This window comes from Athene cunicularia, assembly GCF_003259725.1.
Source record: "Athene cunicularia isolate RWA chromosome 1 unlocalized genomic scaffold, athCun1 chr1_part1, whole genome shotgun sequence".
Taxonomy (NCBI): domain Eukaryota; kingdom Metazoa; phylum Chordata; class Aves; order Strigiformes; family Strigidae; genus Athene; species Athene cunicularia.
Window position 1 is genome coordinate 83737989 of NW_020799091.1, and position 19987 is coordinate 83757975.

The window sequence follows — 19987 nt, forward strand, 5'->3', positions numbered from 1 at the left end:
GCACATATTGAAATTATATTAAGTTGGTCAGTGACTCACAGAAGTATCAGTTAATCAGCTAAGACTGAACATGTAGACTAACAGTGCCTATTCATATCCAGAAGTTAAGACATAGGTACCAAAATTTCTTTCCCCTACACTTAAAGTGAGGTAAGTTTCTTCTTACAAAAGTACAAAAGATGAGTCAGAGTTGCTGTGCTAGTTTTGTAACCACACATAATATTGCTGATATGAGATAGTCAGGAAAAAATTGTTATAAATCATAGTTTTCAGGTAACACAATATAAGGCAGGCTGTACAGTATGTTAATTCATCTGCACTGACGCACACATAAACACTCCCCCTTAGCTTCTATACTGCCCGATTTTTCAGTTCCTACCAAACTTTAACATTGTCTGAACATTGTTATGTCATTATTCTTCAGAATTCCCATATCCTCCAGGATGCTATCTTTGCCATCCATTTTTCATTTCAAATAGCCTCCATCTCATGCAACTTTAATGTTTGAGGGGAAAGGTCTAAGCATTAGGTGTTAACTTGTTAGACTTTCAAAAGACATGTGTTCAAGCCTTGGCAAGACAGACTTTGTCTTTCATTTGTCCCTGAAAAAAAATGTGCATTTCATGCTGGTTTTAGAAAGGCCCATGTCAAAAAAATGTTTTATAAAACAAAGTCCAATCATGTGTGTCCTGAAGGTAATTGAATTTTGGTGCTATTTGTACATACATAATTTGGGATTAAAGCTATATATATGTATCTCATGAATGTTTATGAATTTCAAATTCCAGGCCAATGAAATTAGAAGCAAACAACATCTTAGTGTACTGCAAACAGAATTTTTCTTCCTTCAGTGAAGCAAAAGGGGAAAATGACAAGAGAATTATTAGGTTGGATAATTATGGGAGAAAAAGACAAGTTTGCTTGATTTGTTGTTTGAGAGTTGGCATGGGCTGAGGCTCCTGAAGTTTGTTTAAAATGCAATGAGCTTTTGTACCTTAGCATATGCCAAGAGTCAAACATATGCCAAGTCCAACATTTTCTGATGGAATATTTCCCCATTGGGAAAGGTTTGTGCTTTGAAAGTATAACTTTTTATGGAAACATCTTGCTTTCAGCAATTCTCCTGATGCAACATGGAACACTGAGCATGACTGATCTGGGCAGTTTCTTATCAGCCCCTGTGCTGGCTCCCCAGCAGCCTGCCAAGAGGCTGCTGCAGCTCTTTGACAGGGGCTTCCAAAGGCCAACAATTTCACATCTGCCACACTTGGAAACCCTAATTCCTGCTTCAACACTCCTAATGTCCAGAAGCTGCTGGAAGCAGTTTCTCAAATCAGTGGAGAAATACTCTGTTTTTTAAAATCTAAATAGTATGGGTTTACCCCAGCTATTCCTGCACTATTGTGGTCCAGCTGAGGACAGGGCCCAGATCTGTGGTATAACATAAAATTGGCATGTCCAAACCAGTTCCACAGCCTCTGCCTTGTCTCAGCCTCCTGCTGCACTGATCTTCACCTTCATTCAGGTGTGTGATGCCAAACATTTTAATGCTACCCTTTAAGATTCATTTTGAAAATTCTAATCCCTAAAAATTATACTGTACATCTTTTTCTTCCCCAGATTTGAAGATGAGACCATGAGAAGTATATTTTTAAAAATCCCAATACATTTTCTATTAATTTAATTTCCTTCGTGGTGATTTGACCACAAGGATTCACTTTTTTACCTTTTTGTCTGCCAGTGCAAGGGTCTCTGTAAACATCCCACAATGAACATGACAAAAGCCAAGGCCCATGCAGATGCTAAGCAATACTCACACATGTAATAATAATAATAAAAAACCCTGTACAGTCCAAAGTAATTTCTAGTACACAATAAGACACAATTTATGACACAACAACTTTGAGACAAAGGGAGGAATAAGGAAATGGCAACTTGGTTATATTTGGCATAATAATTAGCAGACTTACAATAGGAGCTGCTTGGCTGCTGACACACAGCAATGACTATTATTTTTACACAATAGGCTTCCTGAGCCATCTCAGGACAGTATTTTGAAAGAATTTAGCTGGTTAAACATACAAAACTCCTAGGAGTTAGGCACTTGACAACTGTTTTTGGAAGCCCATGAGGTACCTATCTGCCTCTTTACAGAGCTTGAAGTATTTTAGAAGCCTGCCCTCTAGTTTCCCTTAAGAGTTACTGTCACGATGCAGTGTTAACATGTATGTTTTGACTGTGATTTATCTCACTGTAACAATTATTTCCTCTAATTTTCCACAAAAAAATTCCCAAACCCTACCATCAACCCACAGTGTAAAGAAACTAGATTCAGTGTTAACCCTTTGGGCAACGTTCTGTACTAGAGTCACAATATAAGTAGAATTGGCAAAACCACAATTTCATTTGAAAACTAATGCTTTGGAGAAAAAATAGCCTTTATTAATGACAAACCCAGTGAGAAAAATAAGATAAATTACCATCAGAAAAGTGGTTTTTGCATTTTAACACTTTGTATGGCTGAAAGAGCTGCCGGACACATTGTTCTGTTACGTTTCTGTTGAGAAGAGGGTGGGAGAAGTAAAAAAGCCCATTTCTGCAGCAGACAGAGAGACCCACAAGGTCAGCAGCACAGAGTACCTGCTTCTGCTATTATAGTAAAAGGGAAAAAACACAGCGGTTTAACTTAACCAAATCCTTCTGTACTGTGGGAGAGGATGTCCTGATGCCTTAGTCAGTAAAGACAAAATGCTCCTTGGCACCTAAAAACCCAAGAAATCCTTGCCCCGCTCAGTGCCTTCTCCCTCCTCCCACCCTGCCGTCCCCCAGAGCCATTGCCCACCCTCGACCCACAGTCCTCCGCCACCCCCCACCACCACCTCTGGGGGAAGGGGGGACTGTTCTGCAAACACCCCTCTGCTGCCACGTTCACCACTTCAAAACTAAACTGAAATAAATGTACAAAGAGAAACATCCTGCCTGGCGCCAGAACCTGTGCACAGCCCAACATGAGCGAGAGCCTCGACAGGGTCTTGGGGGTTTTTGAGCGGTTCAGCAGAGGGATGTGGTTCTGCCGTAGTTCCAGCTCTTTCAGTTTTTCAGGGATTTCACTGGCACTCAGGCATTTGGAAGCTCTGCGAGGCAAACGGTGCTGCTCTGTGCTGCTCTTCAATGAAAAGGGAAGATGTGTCCAGAGATGCCAGTCAACTGAGGTGATGTTTAGCAGTCCCCGCTGGGGTGCAAAGGCAGAGGAGGTTATGTCTCCTCAACTGTGAAGCTGGTGCAGAGCCGTGTGGCTTGCCACTTTAATATAGCTGTATTGCAGAAACAAAGGTGGGGAATGTGAGGGACATGGGGTTGGGCAAGCTAAGTGCTGCTGACCCTGGAGCAATACCCATCCCTAATCTCTCTCAGATTGATATCTTTGCTTCTAATGCATTAACAGCAAGCTCTCTGGTCTTGAAGACACTGAGAAGGGGCTCATCTCCAAGCAAGAAGACAGGAATCTCAGCTGTCTCTCTTTGGGCAGCGATTTCCAATTTATTCATCATTAATTCTGCCTTTTCTGGCACCTTACTCAGGCTGTACTGCAAATAGACCACATTTGACTCTCTGTGCTAGTTACATTTTCTAAAAATGCAACTTTCTCCTGGTCATATGGCTTCTTCTCAACAAAATTAATAAAGTATGAGTGAATGTTGTTCCATATAAATATAGTGTACATCTGATATGCCTACAGATAATGTCATAGCGTGATTGAATCATGTTTAATCATGGTACTATTCATCCACCTGTTTTCTTTCAATGCAACTCTAGCATGTGCAATAAGAAGAGGGCCTGAAAGAATGGTCACATCCCTGCAAATATAGTTACAGAAGAGATGGAAGTTGGCTATGGTTTTATTTTCAAAATATTCAAAGAGAGACTGAGAGTTCTCTGTGCACTTTGCAAATACTTTTTCTGAATGCTTAATGCTTCATATGAAGCAAAATACATTGAAAAAATACAGCAAATGGGAGGAAAAGGAAGGATGGTAAGAAAGTGATTGCTAACTGTCAAAACCCAGCACAGTTTTTCCCTAACCCACATTCTTTGCAGCCTCTTCTGAATATTTAACACTCTTGTCCTGGATTTCATGGCCTCCTTGCCATGGAAAAGCGAGAGGTCTTAATCAGCTCAGGAAATTTGACAGCTGTCTTGTGCATAACCCAGAGGATCTCTTCAGAGATGGATAAGCATGAAGGCAAGACATCATACTCAGGCTACTAACTTAACTTGACATGTAACCGACTGTACTAGAAAACTGTGTATTGACATCTGGTCCATGCAGGATATGATTGATTTCTCACATTATCTTGGTTCTTCAAAGCTACTGCATGTAGCATGGTAACTGTCTCCTCTTTGGAAAGCTTATTGTCAAGTTGTTTAATATATACATACAGCTGCAGTACACATGAAGTTCTTTCACATCACTAACTGGTATATATATGTTGTGTTTGTAGGGGTTTGTCATTCATTAAAGATTCAAATGTAAGCCCATTTTTTCTCGTGGAATAGATTTCTTCAAAACATAAATGAAGGCATTACAGCATGTTGTCTGTACAAGGCTGTACTGTTAAAACTTGATTTTGCAATTTGTGACAGGTGAGCATTTAGAAATTAGGTATTAGAACTGAGTGGAATATATATGGGAGAACTAAACTTCCCCATGACACCCTGTTTCATAACACAAAATTGTTTTTGACTAAACAACCTGAAAAGAAAAAAAAAAAAGTATGTTTTCCACTGAGAAACAGAAGAAAAAGTGAGAGTAATCACCTGCTGTTAAAAAAGTGTGCATCCAAGCCCAATTCAAGACCAATTTTTTTTGTTTGTTTTGAATTTGCACCAAAGTGGTCTACAGTTTCTCAAAAAGATCTCTTGCTCAGCTCTGCTGAAAGGGTCTTCTCAGAATGTACACACAGCAGTTCCTGCTGGAGCACTTGCACAGCTCTCAGTACGAATCCTGGATCTGACTGCAGAAGGACACAGAGGCCCATTCACTCTTAACAATCAACAATACGCAATTTGCATATTCAGATTCGTAGTGGGATTTTGAGAAGCACTTAAGCGATTTAGAAGCATAGTTCCCACTGAGTGGCAATAGAATTTTGCTCCTTAGTAGTGAGGGACAGAATCTTTAGATGCCTAAGGTACACATGGGATGTAGGAGCTTAACTCCAAACCTTTGATGCTCAAAACCATGGTCCAACTACACCGTAACCTCACACTGTGCTCATGCCCATCTACAGATACCTGAGTTTTGATAAACCTGCTCAGCTGAATACCAGGGAGACATGTACCTCTGAGCAGCACACAGAAGCCTAGTAGGTTTCCACAGAGACCATCCTCTTCAGCCACCTACATAATTGCATCAGCCTTCATACAAAAACACAGCAGCAGCTACCCTGGTTTATTTTAAAGCACAGCTTGAGGAAACTGTTGCTACACAAATTAGCCTTTGGACAAGGTACACAGTAATCCACAGGCTAAGGCACATGGAAGCAGGTTTCTCTACTGCAAGCTGAGCTCCACATTGCTAAACTGCTGTCAGTCTCACTTGTCTACAGATTAATTTTAATTCATTTCTGCACAGCAGCCTAGCTTTACCTCAAAGTCTAGAAAGGGTGCCCCCTGCCAAGATAGTCTGCAGTCTCCAGGGAGATAAAAAATGTGGGTTTTAATCCTTATGAGGAGAAAAAAGAATTGACCTGATTTATTCATGCATCCTAGCTGGGTATGTGTGATAATCACCGAACCAAGGCAGAAGGGAGGGGAGACCAGCACGTTCCTTCTCTTGCATGTTTTCAAATTATTCTTCTTGGTTTTAAAAGAAGTACTCAGGTGTGAATCTCGAGGAGATGGTTCACACTGTAAATCCAGTGTGAGGGGAAATGGCTCCCGGCTCTATTCAGGACATTGCTGAAGCCCCAGAGAAGACAACCTGATTTTTTTCAATTTTTTCTATTAGCTGTATCTGAACAGCTCTCCACACAAGCTTCACGATGCTGCTTGCAGAAGTGGTTCAAGGTTTCTTAACAGTGTACGTAGCACCATCTTCTTGAGATGGCAGAAGAGCAGGTTTCTGCAGGGCAGAATGTTTCTGGATGGACCTGTGAGGTCAGAGATACTGGGGTCTATAGGTGATACAGGAGTCTCTTTGTAACCTTTGTATGTCTCCTTACAGACAGTTTCCTCTTGAGGGGAGACCAGAACTTGTCCCTGAGCAATGCTAGTGCGCCCAGGCAGGGGAAGACAATGCTGGCCTTCATCCAGCGCTTGGACACAGCAATCAAGGCAGAAGGTGGTGCCATAGGCTCTGGGCCATGTATTCTCCAACACTGTCTGCCTACGCCCAGGCTTCAGCTGCCCTCTTTAATGGTGGAACCACCCCCCAGTAGGTGGTTAACAGAAGGTAGAGTCCAGGCAGTCGTATCCACTGGTAGATGATGCAAGAGGATCATCTCCATGGTAAAGAGAGACTTTGGGAGACACAAAGCTTGTAGTGTCTCTTTGAGGCAAATGAGTACACAGCAGTGCAATGCATTGTTCTGTCATCTTTCACGGCTACCAGGAACAGCTGTCTGCATCATTCTGCCAAAATGCATCTGATCCCTGTGCTGTTAATAAAATCCCAAACACTGGCAAGGTACGTGAAGGAGTGCTCCATTGGCTCAAGGCACTCTAATGCTATTGCACATGATTTTCATACTACGGGCTTGCCTTGATGGAAATTGTTAGATGCCAAAACTCTCACTGCAGATGGCGCCCCAAGGACTTGACTTTGCTGAAGGATGGTCAATCTTCAGCTCAAAAATCAAGCCTTTAGCCTCAGGTCAGCACAAGCTGCTCTGGGAGACAGTCTCCAGTCACCTCTATGGTGTCTATTAAAGTAAAACATTGAAGAAGTTGGAGCTAATTGCTCCATCTCTCATTCTGCCTTAGGGAAACAGATTTCTTTAATTTCAAAGAAACTGCAAATAATTTCACACTTGGACATGTGACCAAGTTGCCCCATGAGCCAACAAGCTACTGCTTGTCAGCTGAGCTGTGGTGTTTGGCCAGGTTCAATCTCTTATTCTCTACATATGTGAAGCAGAACATGAACATCTTCACTGAGGTTTCTACTAGTTTGTCAAAGACTCTGAAGCATTCACATGCTCAACAGTGACTCAGGTGTTGTCTACTAATGTGTTAAACTGCAGTAACTTGATAGACAACACTTAGCTGTTCCTTAAATAAGCAGAACTGATTTGCCCCAGAAGTAATTGTTCAAACATATAATAGCAAATCTATTCCATGCCAGACTTAAGAAATAATAAAAATAAGAAAAGCATATAAGGAGTGGAAAGGACTGCAGTACTACATCATCTCCTAATTTGGTACTTTTTGAATGAAGGGCTTATACTAAAAAAAAGGTACATGTGAGATAGATCCATCTGAATTCACTTTCAGCAAAATGAACTAAAAATATGCCTCTTGTCTTCACAAAGAGAGCTCTTCCTGTCTTGAGAACTAAAAGGGAGAAAGATTACTTCTCTTTTTTTATTCCCCAGATCAATGCTTCCATTCAAACCCTAAAGAGACAGATAAGATCAACTATTTTCAGACAAGACCACAAAACCAAAGAAATTGAGAAATTCAAAAGTAAAAGGTCTGAGATCCTTAATTACAGCAGAGGACACATGTCCACATTTAACGATCACTGGGAAGGATACTGAGCTGAAGAGCAGCATGATTTCCAAAACATGGAATCAACTGGAAGCTTGCTTTTCCTTGTATTCTGCCTATTTCATCTCAAATATTTGGTTTCAAGTCTTTGGATTTGCATTTTATTCCATTTCAGTACACACTTTGTGTATGTTTATGTTGGTTTCATACATATATAAAGGCAGCACCTTTCAAAGTCTTGAAATAACACTATCTAGTTATTGCCATCATCCTTCCCTCAGAACAGGAGCAGTTTGGCTTTGGGGGAAGTGCTTTGTTCTTCTATGTTTCTTCAGTAAAAGCAATTTTCCCAGTCCTGCTCTTTCCTTGTGTGCATGAGTATTGCTGCTACCACCACTGTTAAAATGCGCTAACACGGCAGTGGATGTGGGCTGGTTAGCCTTTTCTCCTGTGGCTCATTTGCTAGGAAGCAGGGCAAGCATGGCCATTGCCCTCTTCTTCCCTAAGTGCATTCATGGGTGCAGCTATTGTTTGCTCTGAGATTACGTTTCTGTACTGTGAAAGGCTCTGTAAGACCATGCAGGAGTAACAGCAATTTTAAGACGGTTTGCTCCAAGGCAACAACCAGGAACAAAGACCCAGGAGAGATAAAAGCTAAAGGACTCGGATTATTTTTTTATCAGTTGAATAACTGAATTATTAAATTAAAAGCAATATTAAGGCAACTTTACTAAAGTGGGGGATTATGTTCTGAAGACCAAGTCTGATGGGTTTATTCTGCTTTTATTGAATCTGTCTGTACATGGAGCTCAGTCATTTGCGGTCAGAAACAAATACAGTCATACTAATATAACCATTAAATGGAGAAAGCGAAAACCAGACTTTATACTTGTTCCCAAGTAAAGGTTAGTTCATCTGAGTTTCCTTTCAACTAGCTACAGCCTGCAGCAAATCAAATGTGAAAAACAAAGTATGACCAACACTGAGAGTAAAACCAATACATATTCCCATAGGAAAATGCTCATTTATGCTGTGTACTTTACTCTCTCAGTGTCACCAAAACAGGATAAAAGAACTTATCCACACCAATGTGATGTAGATAAGCAGACACTCCTTTATTAACAGCTGGGCACATAGGGCAGTCGTCTCACCAAAAACGCACACCTAACTCATGTAGCATGTTGATTATATAGGATATGGTAATACATATTAATCAAGTTCTCATCCATAAATATGATAATTTCCATAACTCATTTTCTTATTCCCACCTCTTTCCAGTCATGCACACTTAAGTCCTAAATGAGTTGGGGGGCTGGTTTTGTGACCACCACGGACTACTGATCTAAAAGACCCTCCAACGCCCTTGACTCAAGGACTTTGGCTCACATTGCGATTTTAACATGCTTCAAGGCCCTTTCAGAACACCTGGTCTACAGGGCAATAAATCATCCTTACCAATCAGACTAACAATGGAACCTTGTCATGAGTCTTATTCTTTGAATAGAAATCTGGTTAATGATTATTACCAGCCTACGTGCCCTTAGCCTGGGACTTTACAAAGGACTTTGTAGCAGCATAACTGGTTATGGGTACTCTAAACTAAATATAGTATTTCCATGACTACTTAAAACATTACAAGCTTTTTCTAAAACTGATACTCCGGTAAAATTCCATTTAATTGATTAGGCCTAATCATTCCTTATCAAAATCACCAAAAATCATTAAAATCAGCTCAAATTAATAACAAATCAGTAGCACTCAGTAACAACAGTGCATGGAAATACAGTGTATTCGAGACTGCTGCTGCAAGCCAAAGGGGAATTAGGAGGTTAAAACAGCAGCAGACAGGGACAGCAAAACCCAATAACATCTGCAGCATATTTCCTCAGTAGTGTTGTTGACTGGGCAACAGATGTTGGGATCACTGTAATGGTGAGCTCTCCTTATATACAGTGTTCTCCTTATATACAGTGAGCTCTACCATTATATGTTATTTATTCCTACAAGGAATATGCAACCAAATGTGGAATAGAGGTAGCCTTGGCACTAAAAAGAGCTACACTTTTCAAAATAAGGCACACAAGAAGTAATTCAATGGCTGCAGCAGGTGTAATCCTGTAAATACAGAGCAGGGCCCGTGACACTTGTAGATAGCCTGCTCCCAGACAAGGGTCACAAAAGTTATGCGAGGTTGAGCCATCTCTGCAAGAGATGACCAAGTACAGTGACGCAGTAATTTATGTGGTTCTTGAGCACAAGGTGAAAATATTATTAGGTAGTCTTCTATCAAATGAAATGAATAAAAACTATAAAACAAAATGATGAGGTGCTAAAGTTAGAAGAAAATTCATTTGATTATCACATCAGACCTGTGATATTTCAGATCGTACTGTCAGCTTAATGGGCTACAATTTATGTAGATTTGATAAAATTATCATCTGAGCTGTTAATAACGTAGGAAGTTGCACTTCATGTATTCAAAAGCATTTAGCCTTTTTACTCTGATGTAGGCACTTGAAAACCTTTGTGCGGAATACATTTTGAACCATGTCAGATTAGAAACACTGGAATTGCTTATTATTTTGGCCTGTCATTACACTCTCTGCGTGCTCCAGGCATACCTAACACTGGCAGGACAGTTGCCAGGTACAGAGAAACAGCATTGCTCCCATCTCACTCATAACACTTTAACCGTGGACAGTATGATCTCTTTTCCACTCTCCAAACAGTTTCTAATGCCCATGGTTCCCTGGTTACAATTGGTTCTGCATGGATTTATATGTGTGTGCCTCAGGGTTAGCATCATTTAAGTCACAGGACCTTCTCTAAATAAAAGCATGTGTTCACACAGCAAATAGATGAAGTTTTAGCGATTCCTGATATCCTGTTCTGAGATTTCCAAGAGAAATATATTCCAGGGGTATTTATTGTCCAGTGTTGCAGTGCATTCATACTACCTCTTAATACATGTAGCAGACATAAGCAAGAAAACTCCTGCTGACTATATTCCATCTACACACTTCACTGATCCCTCCACACCTGGTATCTTCAGGAGGCTTCATGCCTTTCTGAGCTTCATTTGAGTGATGTCACCCCAGAAATTGCATCTAACTTAGGGAATTGACTGAAAAGTTTAGTTCTTATAAAAATCTGTAATGAACAGCACTGATGGAAACATAGATGTTTCTATATGAAAGAGTCTAACAATAAAAGTTCAGGAACAAGTAATCAACAGAGTGATCACAGAAAAGCAGTTATTAAATAGCAGTGACTTACTGTTTTGGGTTTTTTTTTAAAAAAAGGAGAATTCTCATCTTTCAAACAAAATGCTTGGAAATTTCTCCCAGAAACTGACAGTTCTCGCTCCAGAATGGAGCAGAGATTTGCGGGACCACATTGCTAGCATGGGATGTATTTTGTTACTTTAAGGGCATTAACATTTCAAAGCAAGAGGCTCAGTGAAGAAATTTCTTGTCTGTGTAGAGGCCTGTTCATCTCTACATGTCTGCAAATTCTTTTGAGTATGGTGAAGGTAGAAGAGTAAATAACACGCTCATGTTCTAAAAATTAGTAGAGTTCTTTAAGTTATTACTTTATGCTTGTCTCTTCCTATAAAAAAATTCTCTGCTTGAAGATACAGTTTGGAAATAGAAGGCCTTTTTTTCTTATTTTATGCTTTGAAAAAATACTTGTAGTTTTGCTTTGATTTGAATTTTGCTTTCATTCTTGTAGTTTGCTTTGAAGCAAAACGTTTTCTGATTTTTCAGTGTTTGTTTTGAAGTTTATTAGTCAGTTTTCAAAACCACAAACCACATTCTTTTCCTAACTAGTTTATGTAGAAGCATTTGTTGTTTATAAGAACATGCCCTGTTCTTGATTCGGTAATATCAACCTCCTAACACATACCTTTAGGCTTTCTTAGGCATCTAGAAAGCAGAGTCTCTCCAGTCTGCTTTCCTCCTCACTTCCACTGTTCAACAAGAGAATGAGAAGGAAAACCTCTCCTCAACTTGCAAAGGCCTAAGGAATGACATGCTAGGGGCTTGCCACAGAACTGCGTAGGTGATAAAAAAGAGACTCTGAGTTCATGACAGACAGCTGCAGGCCATGTTAGAGACAATGAACCAAATTTTTACTTCTGAACACAGATACTCTTGGAAACAAAACATGAATAACTTTTTTCTTTTTTTTTTTTTTTTTTTTTTTTTTTTTTTTTTTTTTTTTTTTTTTCTCAAGGAGATAACACGATTCCAAAGGTTCCTCTGATATTAAATTATGTCCTGGAGATTCCAGTTTTCTCTTTGAAAACAAATTTCTAGCTCTTCTGTTTTAAAGTCTGAAAGCATAAGTAGACTCAAAAAACCTGGAAAGAAAACCAAAAGAAGCTGAAACGTGCTATTAAAAAAAACTAAAATCCTGAACTACCTAGTTTCTTAGGACAATATTACAAACAGAAGTGACCAGGTAAAACTGGTGTCTTGCCATGAAATCCCCAAATGTTGTGAATCTGGGAGTTCTGAACCAAAGACGGCTGGATGGTAGGAAACTAAGGATAGAAAATCACAAGAATTACGTTGAAATTAACACAGACCAAACAGCGAGTGGGTCTGAGGATGGCTTGTCACCAGTCATCATTGAAAAAGGCCTGGTTCTGTTCTCTTTGCACCCTCTTTTCAGGTACTTGTACACATTGATGAGATCCACCCAAACCTCCTCTGACTTTGGCAGAAGGGTCCTGCAGAAATTCTTGCAGCACATCTTCCTTCTTCACCCCATTGTTCCCACTCCAGCTAAGTAGATCTGAGCTCCTGACCTACCTTGGCATCCTTTGGATGCAGGATTCCCTTCTCTCACACAAGGACTGGCTACTTGGGCTTAATCAAATGAACACATCTTAAAACTGTGGAGCTGTTTCAAGAGCTCACAGCATGTCAGACTTCCTCTACTAACAAAGCACTGTATGTGTTTCCAGAGAAAATGGCAATAACTTTACTTGTAACTGTACAGTTGCAGTTTAACTGTATCTTTCTGGTCCATGTGACCACAGGAATAAGACACAATCACTGAACTGTGTGTCAGAGCAGTGACACTGGGAGAGGCAGATGGCTATTGTTAACTGGGATGCAGTTTAAGAACAGTATATAGCATGAAACTGTAGTTAAAATCCACAGTACTCAGTGGACAAAGTTATAATGTGTATTTTTAGTCCAGGGTAATTGGCATTTTTTGTAAATAATAGCAACACCAAGGAACATCTTGTAAGCATGGATATAAGAGCTCTATGCTCTAAGGGACCTTTTTTTTTTTTTTTTTTCACTTTCTCTTTTCCCCAAGTGATGTCCATCTCAGAGGCTTCTCAGCTGACAAGATTCCTCATTTTATGTAGGGCAGGATTCTCAATATATTACAGAAGAGGTCAGGCTGCAAATAATGCAAAGGCTAAACTGCCCTGGGTAGATTTTGCTAGCTGTTTGTTCTTCTGCCCTCAGAAGACAGATCCCTTGCTTCTGTAATCTGACAACAGAACTATATTCTGAAATTAAACGACCCTCTCCAGTAGAGTTCCAGGTAAAGACAACAGTTTATCTACAAGTATTAGCCATGGGGTTTCTCAAGGTTTGATGGGGATTCTGACAAGTCTTTTCTCCAAACACAACCAGAACACAGTGCCAGGAGTGTTGCCCATATATCCACAACAGATTTTTTTGTAACTTCACAGAAGTAAATTTCCCTTTTTGCCTTTTGAGAAGTTCCTTCAGTAAGTATGCCAGTTTCCTTCAAGAGGAAAAGACTAGACTACTCTGGCTGAAGGTTTAGGTCCTTTAAAGCCAAAGTCCAGCATTCAGACTCCTTGGCTCTTCATAGCACATTGTAAAAAGTCTTGTTACACAAACCACCATACCTCGGGACACAAAATGTGAAGGGGTAGAGAATTAAGAATGAACAGGAGTTGCAGCAGTGACTAGCTGCAATTACATCTATTCTCAGGTAAAATGCAAGTTTGTGCTTAGGCCCATTTTCAGGTACAATCACCATACTAGTTATCACATGAGATATCACAACATTCAGCAATAAATCTCAGCCATAGCAGGCTCCATTAGTCACAAATTAAATGCTGCCTACCATTACTTATTCACTAGGACATACATTTAGCTGATTAGCATGTGCTATTTTGTTACTATTTTATTTTGCATATGTTTCACTGTAGTGCATGAAGAAATGTTCACGTACAGAAAAAAAAAAATTGTAGATGGAGAAAAGGAAAATGAATGACAACTCATGTTGTGTATTAAAACTAGCTGCATCAAACACAACATCTACAGGTCCCTGGAAGAAAAAAATTCTCTATGACAAAGAAGAGTATGCTAATTAATTTTAGATGATAGACCAGCAGCAGGGGATGACTACAGGAATACCTTAACTGATAAGCAGTTTATAACCTTCAGTGGATCCAACTTCATGACATCTCACTAATTATATCCCTCCCACAAACTCGGACTCATAACTATGATCTTAACAAGTCTATTCATGTTTCCTAATTTGGTGAAAGAGCAAGACCAAAGCTATTTAACAGAAGTTACTGTAAAGTGCAAATTATGTAAGAATGGGTTTGTAAATAATGAACCAACCTACTGTTCTGTGGGTTCCTTATTTTTGCTGATGGGTTTGCACTCTCTAAAACTGAGCAAGAAAACATGAAGCAAAATTAAAACAAAATTGATCATGTTGACTTGCAATTTACTGAAACTGCAATGAAAAATTGCAATACTATAAGGAAGTAGTATTAGAAGTAGAAATATTAGTAGTAGTAGAAATAACTGTTGTAGTTGTAAAACCTTTGGTATTTTTGACATCTTTATGTATATTTTTGATATTTTTATGGTATCATGTTATAGGATTACAGCATAATGGAAATTATCCAGAGAATTTGAAATTATTCTACTAGTTTCAGTGAGTATTTCCTACAGAGTACCACAAGAAATATAAAAATACTATCAAAGGGAAATCCCTCAACAGTGAATATCTGAAGTTTATTGTACTGATGTGAGAGAGAACTGATTTCCAAATTGTGTAAAGAACACCCTCATTTATCAGTACTCAATCTGCACAGGCATATTCTATTGACCAGTCAGTTTACCATTCTTTAGAGAGGATCGCATCCAAAGGATGATCACTAACCCCTTCTTGGAGACAAAGCAAAGAATTGGGCAGATGCGAGCATTAATTTCTTGCAAATAAAGATAATCTTAACTGGCTTGGCAAAATCAGTTATAAAACAATTCACTGACTATATCATATTTTATACAAGGCTGCAGGTCATGCCTAAAACAACTGAACTGATGAATGAATGTCCTCCATAGGGGACAATCCCTAGATCTGGTATCATTCAAGGCTTCTGGATATGTCAAGTGATTGATTTACATCCTGATTTTATGTAGAATTTATGCATATGCTTAGTTCCACACTGCAAACAAACCCAAACTCTTAGTCTCCAGTTAGTATTGTGCCTGCAACTCTTCTAGAAACCAAGTTTCCAGACATGATCTGTGACTACTATCCAAAATCTAGAAATCTGTGTCACTGTCAGACCTTGATAACCAATACACCAAAATTAGTGTGAAGACAAAAATGACTTCATAATGACTTCACAGCTTTCAAGATGCCCTTTACTTTGCTAACCTTTCTGTAGAAATCTTTTCTTTAGAGAATCTCTGTGCACACCCTCTCTGTGCATGCCCTAAATGTTTCTGTCATACTCTCAGTAAGCTAGTTTTTAAAAAAATGTTTTAAATGTTGAGAATAGCAAACGTTGAAAATAGAAAATCAGAATAAATATGGGGTTAAATTTATGTCTAAATATTTCTTACAGAGAAGAACCTTTTTAAAGCCTCACATTAAAAATTCATATTTCTCTGGGTACTGCTTTAGTGTGATGACTACAATGTTACATTTCACAAAATGTTAATTTTCTTTTTCCCAAGTTTTCTGAAGAGAAAGACTGTTGTTTCCTTAAAATAACAGGAACATTATGACCCAGCAGGGTAAAAGCAAGAAAAGCCTAAACACTTTACCCTTCTGAATGGTATATTTATGCTGTACATAAAAAATAAGTTAATGTTGCAGTGTGTATTGAGGCAATTCACTCAGATTATTTGCCATTTATTTCAAGATTCCTGATCCATAGCACTTCTATGTTCCCAGACCCCTTCTGCACTGTTTTCTGTTTTCTTCTTTTATATTTCTGTGCAGTAAATTCCAGATTATGTTCTTCTGCTCAGCTTAGCTCCTTTGCCTCTCCACGATAAAAAGGACTTGTTTCAATAGGCACAATTGGAAATTCAGGTGACTCCTATGTGACACAACTATCTTTTTTTGTACAGTAGTCAGGGTTTTTTGTATTGAAACTTGTCGGTAGACATGAATTTTCATTGTAACTGCCTGTTGCATCTGTACTGACTGATATTCAAAGAATATCAGAGGATAATTTAATGGACAGAAATTATCACAATTTCTTTAAGGCACAGAATTTAAAACAACTGAGGCTTATGGGCCTTGTTGGAAATTAGATGGAAATGATTCTGAAATCTGCGTTGAAGTGATGAATATTTCCTTTTAAAGAAAATAATCATAGAATGGTTTGGGTTGGAAGGGATCTTTAAAGACCATCTAGTCCAACCCCTCCTGCCTTGGACAGGGACACCTTCCACTAGATCAGGTTGCTCAGAACCCCATCCAACATGACCTTGAATGTTTCCACCTCTCTAGGTAACTGGTTTCAGTGTTTCATCTCCCTCATTGTAAAAAATTTCTTTTTTATATCTAGTGTGAATCTATCCTTCTTTAGTTTAAAATCATTAACCCTTGTCCTTTCACTATAGGACTTACGAAAAATGTCACTGAAAACCCCTGTGCAGGAGCTTGCACTTGGCCTTGTTGAATCTCATGAGGTTCACATGGGCCCACTTCTTGAACTTGTCCAGGTCCCTCTGAATAACATCCCATCCCTCAGGCCTGTCAACTGCACCACTCAGCTTGGTGTCATCTGCAAACTCACTGAGAGTGTACTTGATCCCACTGTCTATGTCATTGATGAAGATATTAAACAGCACAGGTCCCAGTGCAAACCCCTAAGGAACTCCACTCATCACTGATCTCTATCCAGACATTGAGCAAAATAAGACGAAGTATGAACTGTGGTACTAGTCATAAACCAGTGGATCAACCCATAGGTGTCTGGTGTTGTCTGCAGTGCCTGAGGGTCCCTGCCTGGTCTCTAGCTGCCAATCCAGAGGAGCACAGATCTCCCCAAGGTCCTATATCATATCTCCAAGCCCCACATAGATATATAGGAAGACCTTGGATTCCACAAATGGCATTGGGTACTTTTGTGTGATCAACTACATAGAGCCATTAGCATGTCACTTTTGGATTACAGAAATAATATAATATCAAGTATCTAACATTCCAAAGGAGCTTTTTAAAAACACTGACCTATTTGTGCATCAATACAATAAATTTATTTGCATTGTAAAACACTTATTTAGAGTGTAGTGATGCTATAGTTAGAGTGTATGAATACAAGTCCTATATTCTGTAAAACTGGACCTTGTGCTTGTAAAGCAAGAAGCTGGTATTTCAAAGCTGGCTTCAATATTCCTAGCTGAAATACTTTTTGTTAGGCCTGTTGATGGGTGCCATATATCATTGGATATAGTTTCCTACATGCTTCATGTTTGAAATAACAGAGAATTCCAATGTTTATGACCTTCTTATATTTTGTCTTTGAAATACAGGGTGTTTTTCCGGGTCCTCTGAAGTAATTGGAAAGCCATCTTTTGACACAAAGAGGTTTCTGGATCAGCCTGCTTCTCCTAGAGCCATGCAAAGAACCTCTCTTTTACTCACCTGCTTGTTCCAGCTACTGTTCAGCTTTGGGGACAAATTTCAGCTCGCTCTTTATGTTTTGAATCTCTGACAAGTTGACAGCAGGACCTGGAAGTTTCTTAGCTCCTGGGAGATGTTTCTTGTCTTTCTCCTCCTCTGGCAAAGCAGGAACACTCTGCATGAAAGGATACCAGTGACCTTACTGCTGCAGTAGCAATCTCTTGAGCATGAGCATAGGTCAGTTATTTGAGAAACAGGAAAGGATGTTTTTATACTAAATGCAATCCCAATGGAAACTGGGGAGAGGGGGCAAGGGGGAGGAGAGAAAGAGATAGGTTATTTTGTTGGTTGTTGTCTAAAATGTCTAAAAGCATTTGGAAAAAAAAAAAATTGAAGGTGCTCATTGCAGGGGAATGTGGATCTTTTGGTAAATAAGTAAGCATTTACAGTGTCAGACCATTAGCAGTAAACTAACTGAGTGGAGTATTAAAGGCAACTACCAGGTTTTTCATATTTTAGGGGAAAAAAAAAAGCAGAATAACCATTTTTATCATCTAATTTATTTCAGAGTCTCATAGTTGCCAGCCAATTGAGGAGGAAAACCATCATGCGCTTCTGCAGCTCTGAAGAGCTATGATAATAGATTATGGTCTCCAAAATAGATAGGACTTAATAAGAAAATTAGTATAGTAGGTTATGGACCTCCATTCAAGCTGAGTTTGAGTTGATGCTTAATTTTTCTTAACCTCTTTTTTAAGACCAGAGGGTTTTTGTCATTTTATGTTTGAATTAGGGTAGTGCCTGACAGCTATTTTGCTGACACTGTAAAAATACAGCGCTTACACAATCGTGAGCATCTCAGCTAATTTCCCAATGGACCACAGTATTTCAGCCCTTTGTACTTCCTTAGCTGTACTATTTCTCCTAGGTGAGGTACAGCATGTGTTTAAGAAAATTTGTATTCTAGACTGAGTAATGTTTTGAAGGAATAGTTTTCCAGTAGGGAGTTTAAGGTTTATTCAACCTGTTCTGAATTTTATAAAGCTGCCATAGAAGGGGAATCATGTAGGTTTAGAAATGAATTAATATTTTACTGTAAATTATTTCACAATTATTTTTTTTATTTTTTGATTGTGAATGTCCTTTTAGAATGGCCTTTTTGGAGTTAATTCAGTATTTAGATTCATTAGCCACCCTTTTTGGAAAGGTGTATTGAACTTGAAGAGTCAATTCTTAGTATTTTACTTTATTTTTAAAATTATAAAGCTATCTGTCAAATAAACCCTTCTTTTTTCTGTTGACTAAAGGAACCCATGCTAATGAGGAAGTAGACTTTTTGTAATGTAGCAAATAAACAAGGAATTTTAGAAAGCCTATTTTCTTCCTATCTGATCCTTAAGCCATGAGCCTGTATTGTTCTTTCCTTTGACTGTTTTCTCTCATGATTAACTAATCTGAATAATTGTGAAAAACTACCATTCCCCAAACCCCCATAGCAGATACTGTGGTAAAAATACTGTTTCAAGTCATCTACAATACCATTTCTTCTACAAACAGTGCAAACTTTGACCACATTTTGGAGACTTTGAACTCCATAAATTGCTGTTAGTTTTCCCTTCCAATCTCAGGTGTGTGCTATTTATGACTGCATCCCCCCGTATCAATGACTCTGTGTGCAATGCACAACTGAGATCAGACCTTGGCCTTCAGTTTTATTGAAGAAATCTGAAGAGTGACTTAGATATATGACAGGAGTTAACAAATAACTTCATGGAAATGCTCTGACTGAAGAAGAGTGATTTTATGAAATTCCCACCCCCCATTTCTTTTGCATGTTATCATGCCCACTCCACTGACCTTCAAAAATGCATGTTCCCTTCTGACTCCACCATCACTTTGAGTAAGACCCATATTTCCCTCAACCCCTTTGACAAGGTTTGAAAATATAGTGAAAAACACTAAGCACTGTTCTCAAAAGTTATATTTGTCTAAAGCTGATCTAAAGAATCACAAGCTGTACTGCAAAACTTAATGAGATGAGAAAGCTGAAAAGATAAGTTCACTGGTAGCGTTTTTATTCTATTCCTGTTACAAGACCTGTTCCTATAGTCTTTACTCCCATTGCTTTCATTGCATGTTGGCTATAAAAATGGGGCCAAGAACTTTCTGTAATGTCTGTCACATATACACTATTCACATAACTGAGAAGAAAAGTAATATTCAATTACCCAACCAAATCTAATTATCATCACTAGTCATTTATTTTATTTCTCAATACTACCAGAATTCACACATGCTATATTAGTTTCTGCTTAATAACACGCATTCCTTCACCAGTTTAATTACTGTGGAGAAAATATGCTTTGATTTCTTTCCAGGCAAAAAAGCCACA

General features: G+C 38.9%; 1 protein-coding gene across 7 annotated transcripts in view; it reads right to left on the reverse strand.

Annotated features, from left to right (window-relative positions):
- SMPX (small muscle protein X-linked) overlaps positions 1-19987 on the reverse strand; it is a 43944-nt gene that overhangs the window by 13731 nt on the left and 10226 nt on the right. For 5 of the 7 annotated variants that reach the window (XM_026860122.1, XM_026860119.1, XM_026860168.1 and 2 more), the window contains one exon: positions 17617-17770. In XM_026860122.1, coding sequence (XP_026715923.1) covers positions 17630-17770 — 141 coding nt within the window. In that variant the 3' untranslated portion in view covers positions 17617-17629. Of the gene's footprint in view, positions 1-11967; positions 12074-15997; positions 16061-17616; positions 17771-19987 lie in introns of those variants that run through there. The other 2 variants (XM_026860132.1, XM_026860149.1) reach the window with 2 other exon arrangements.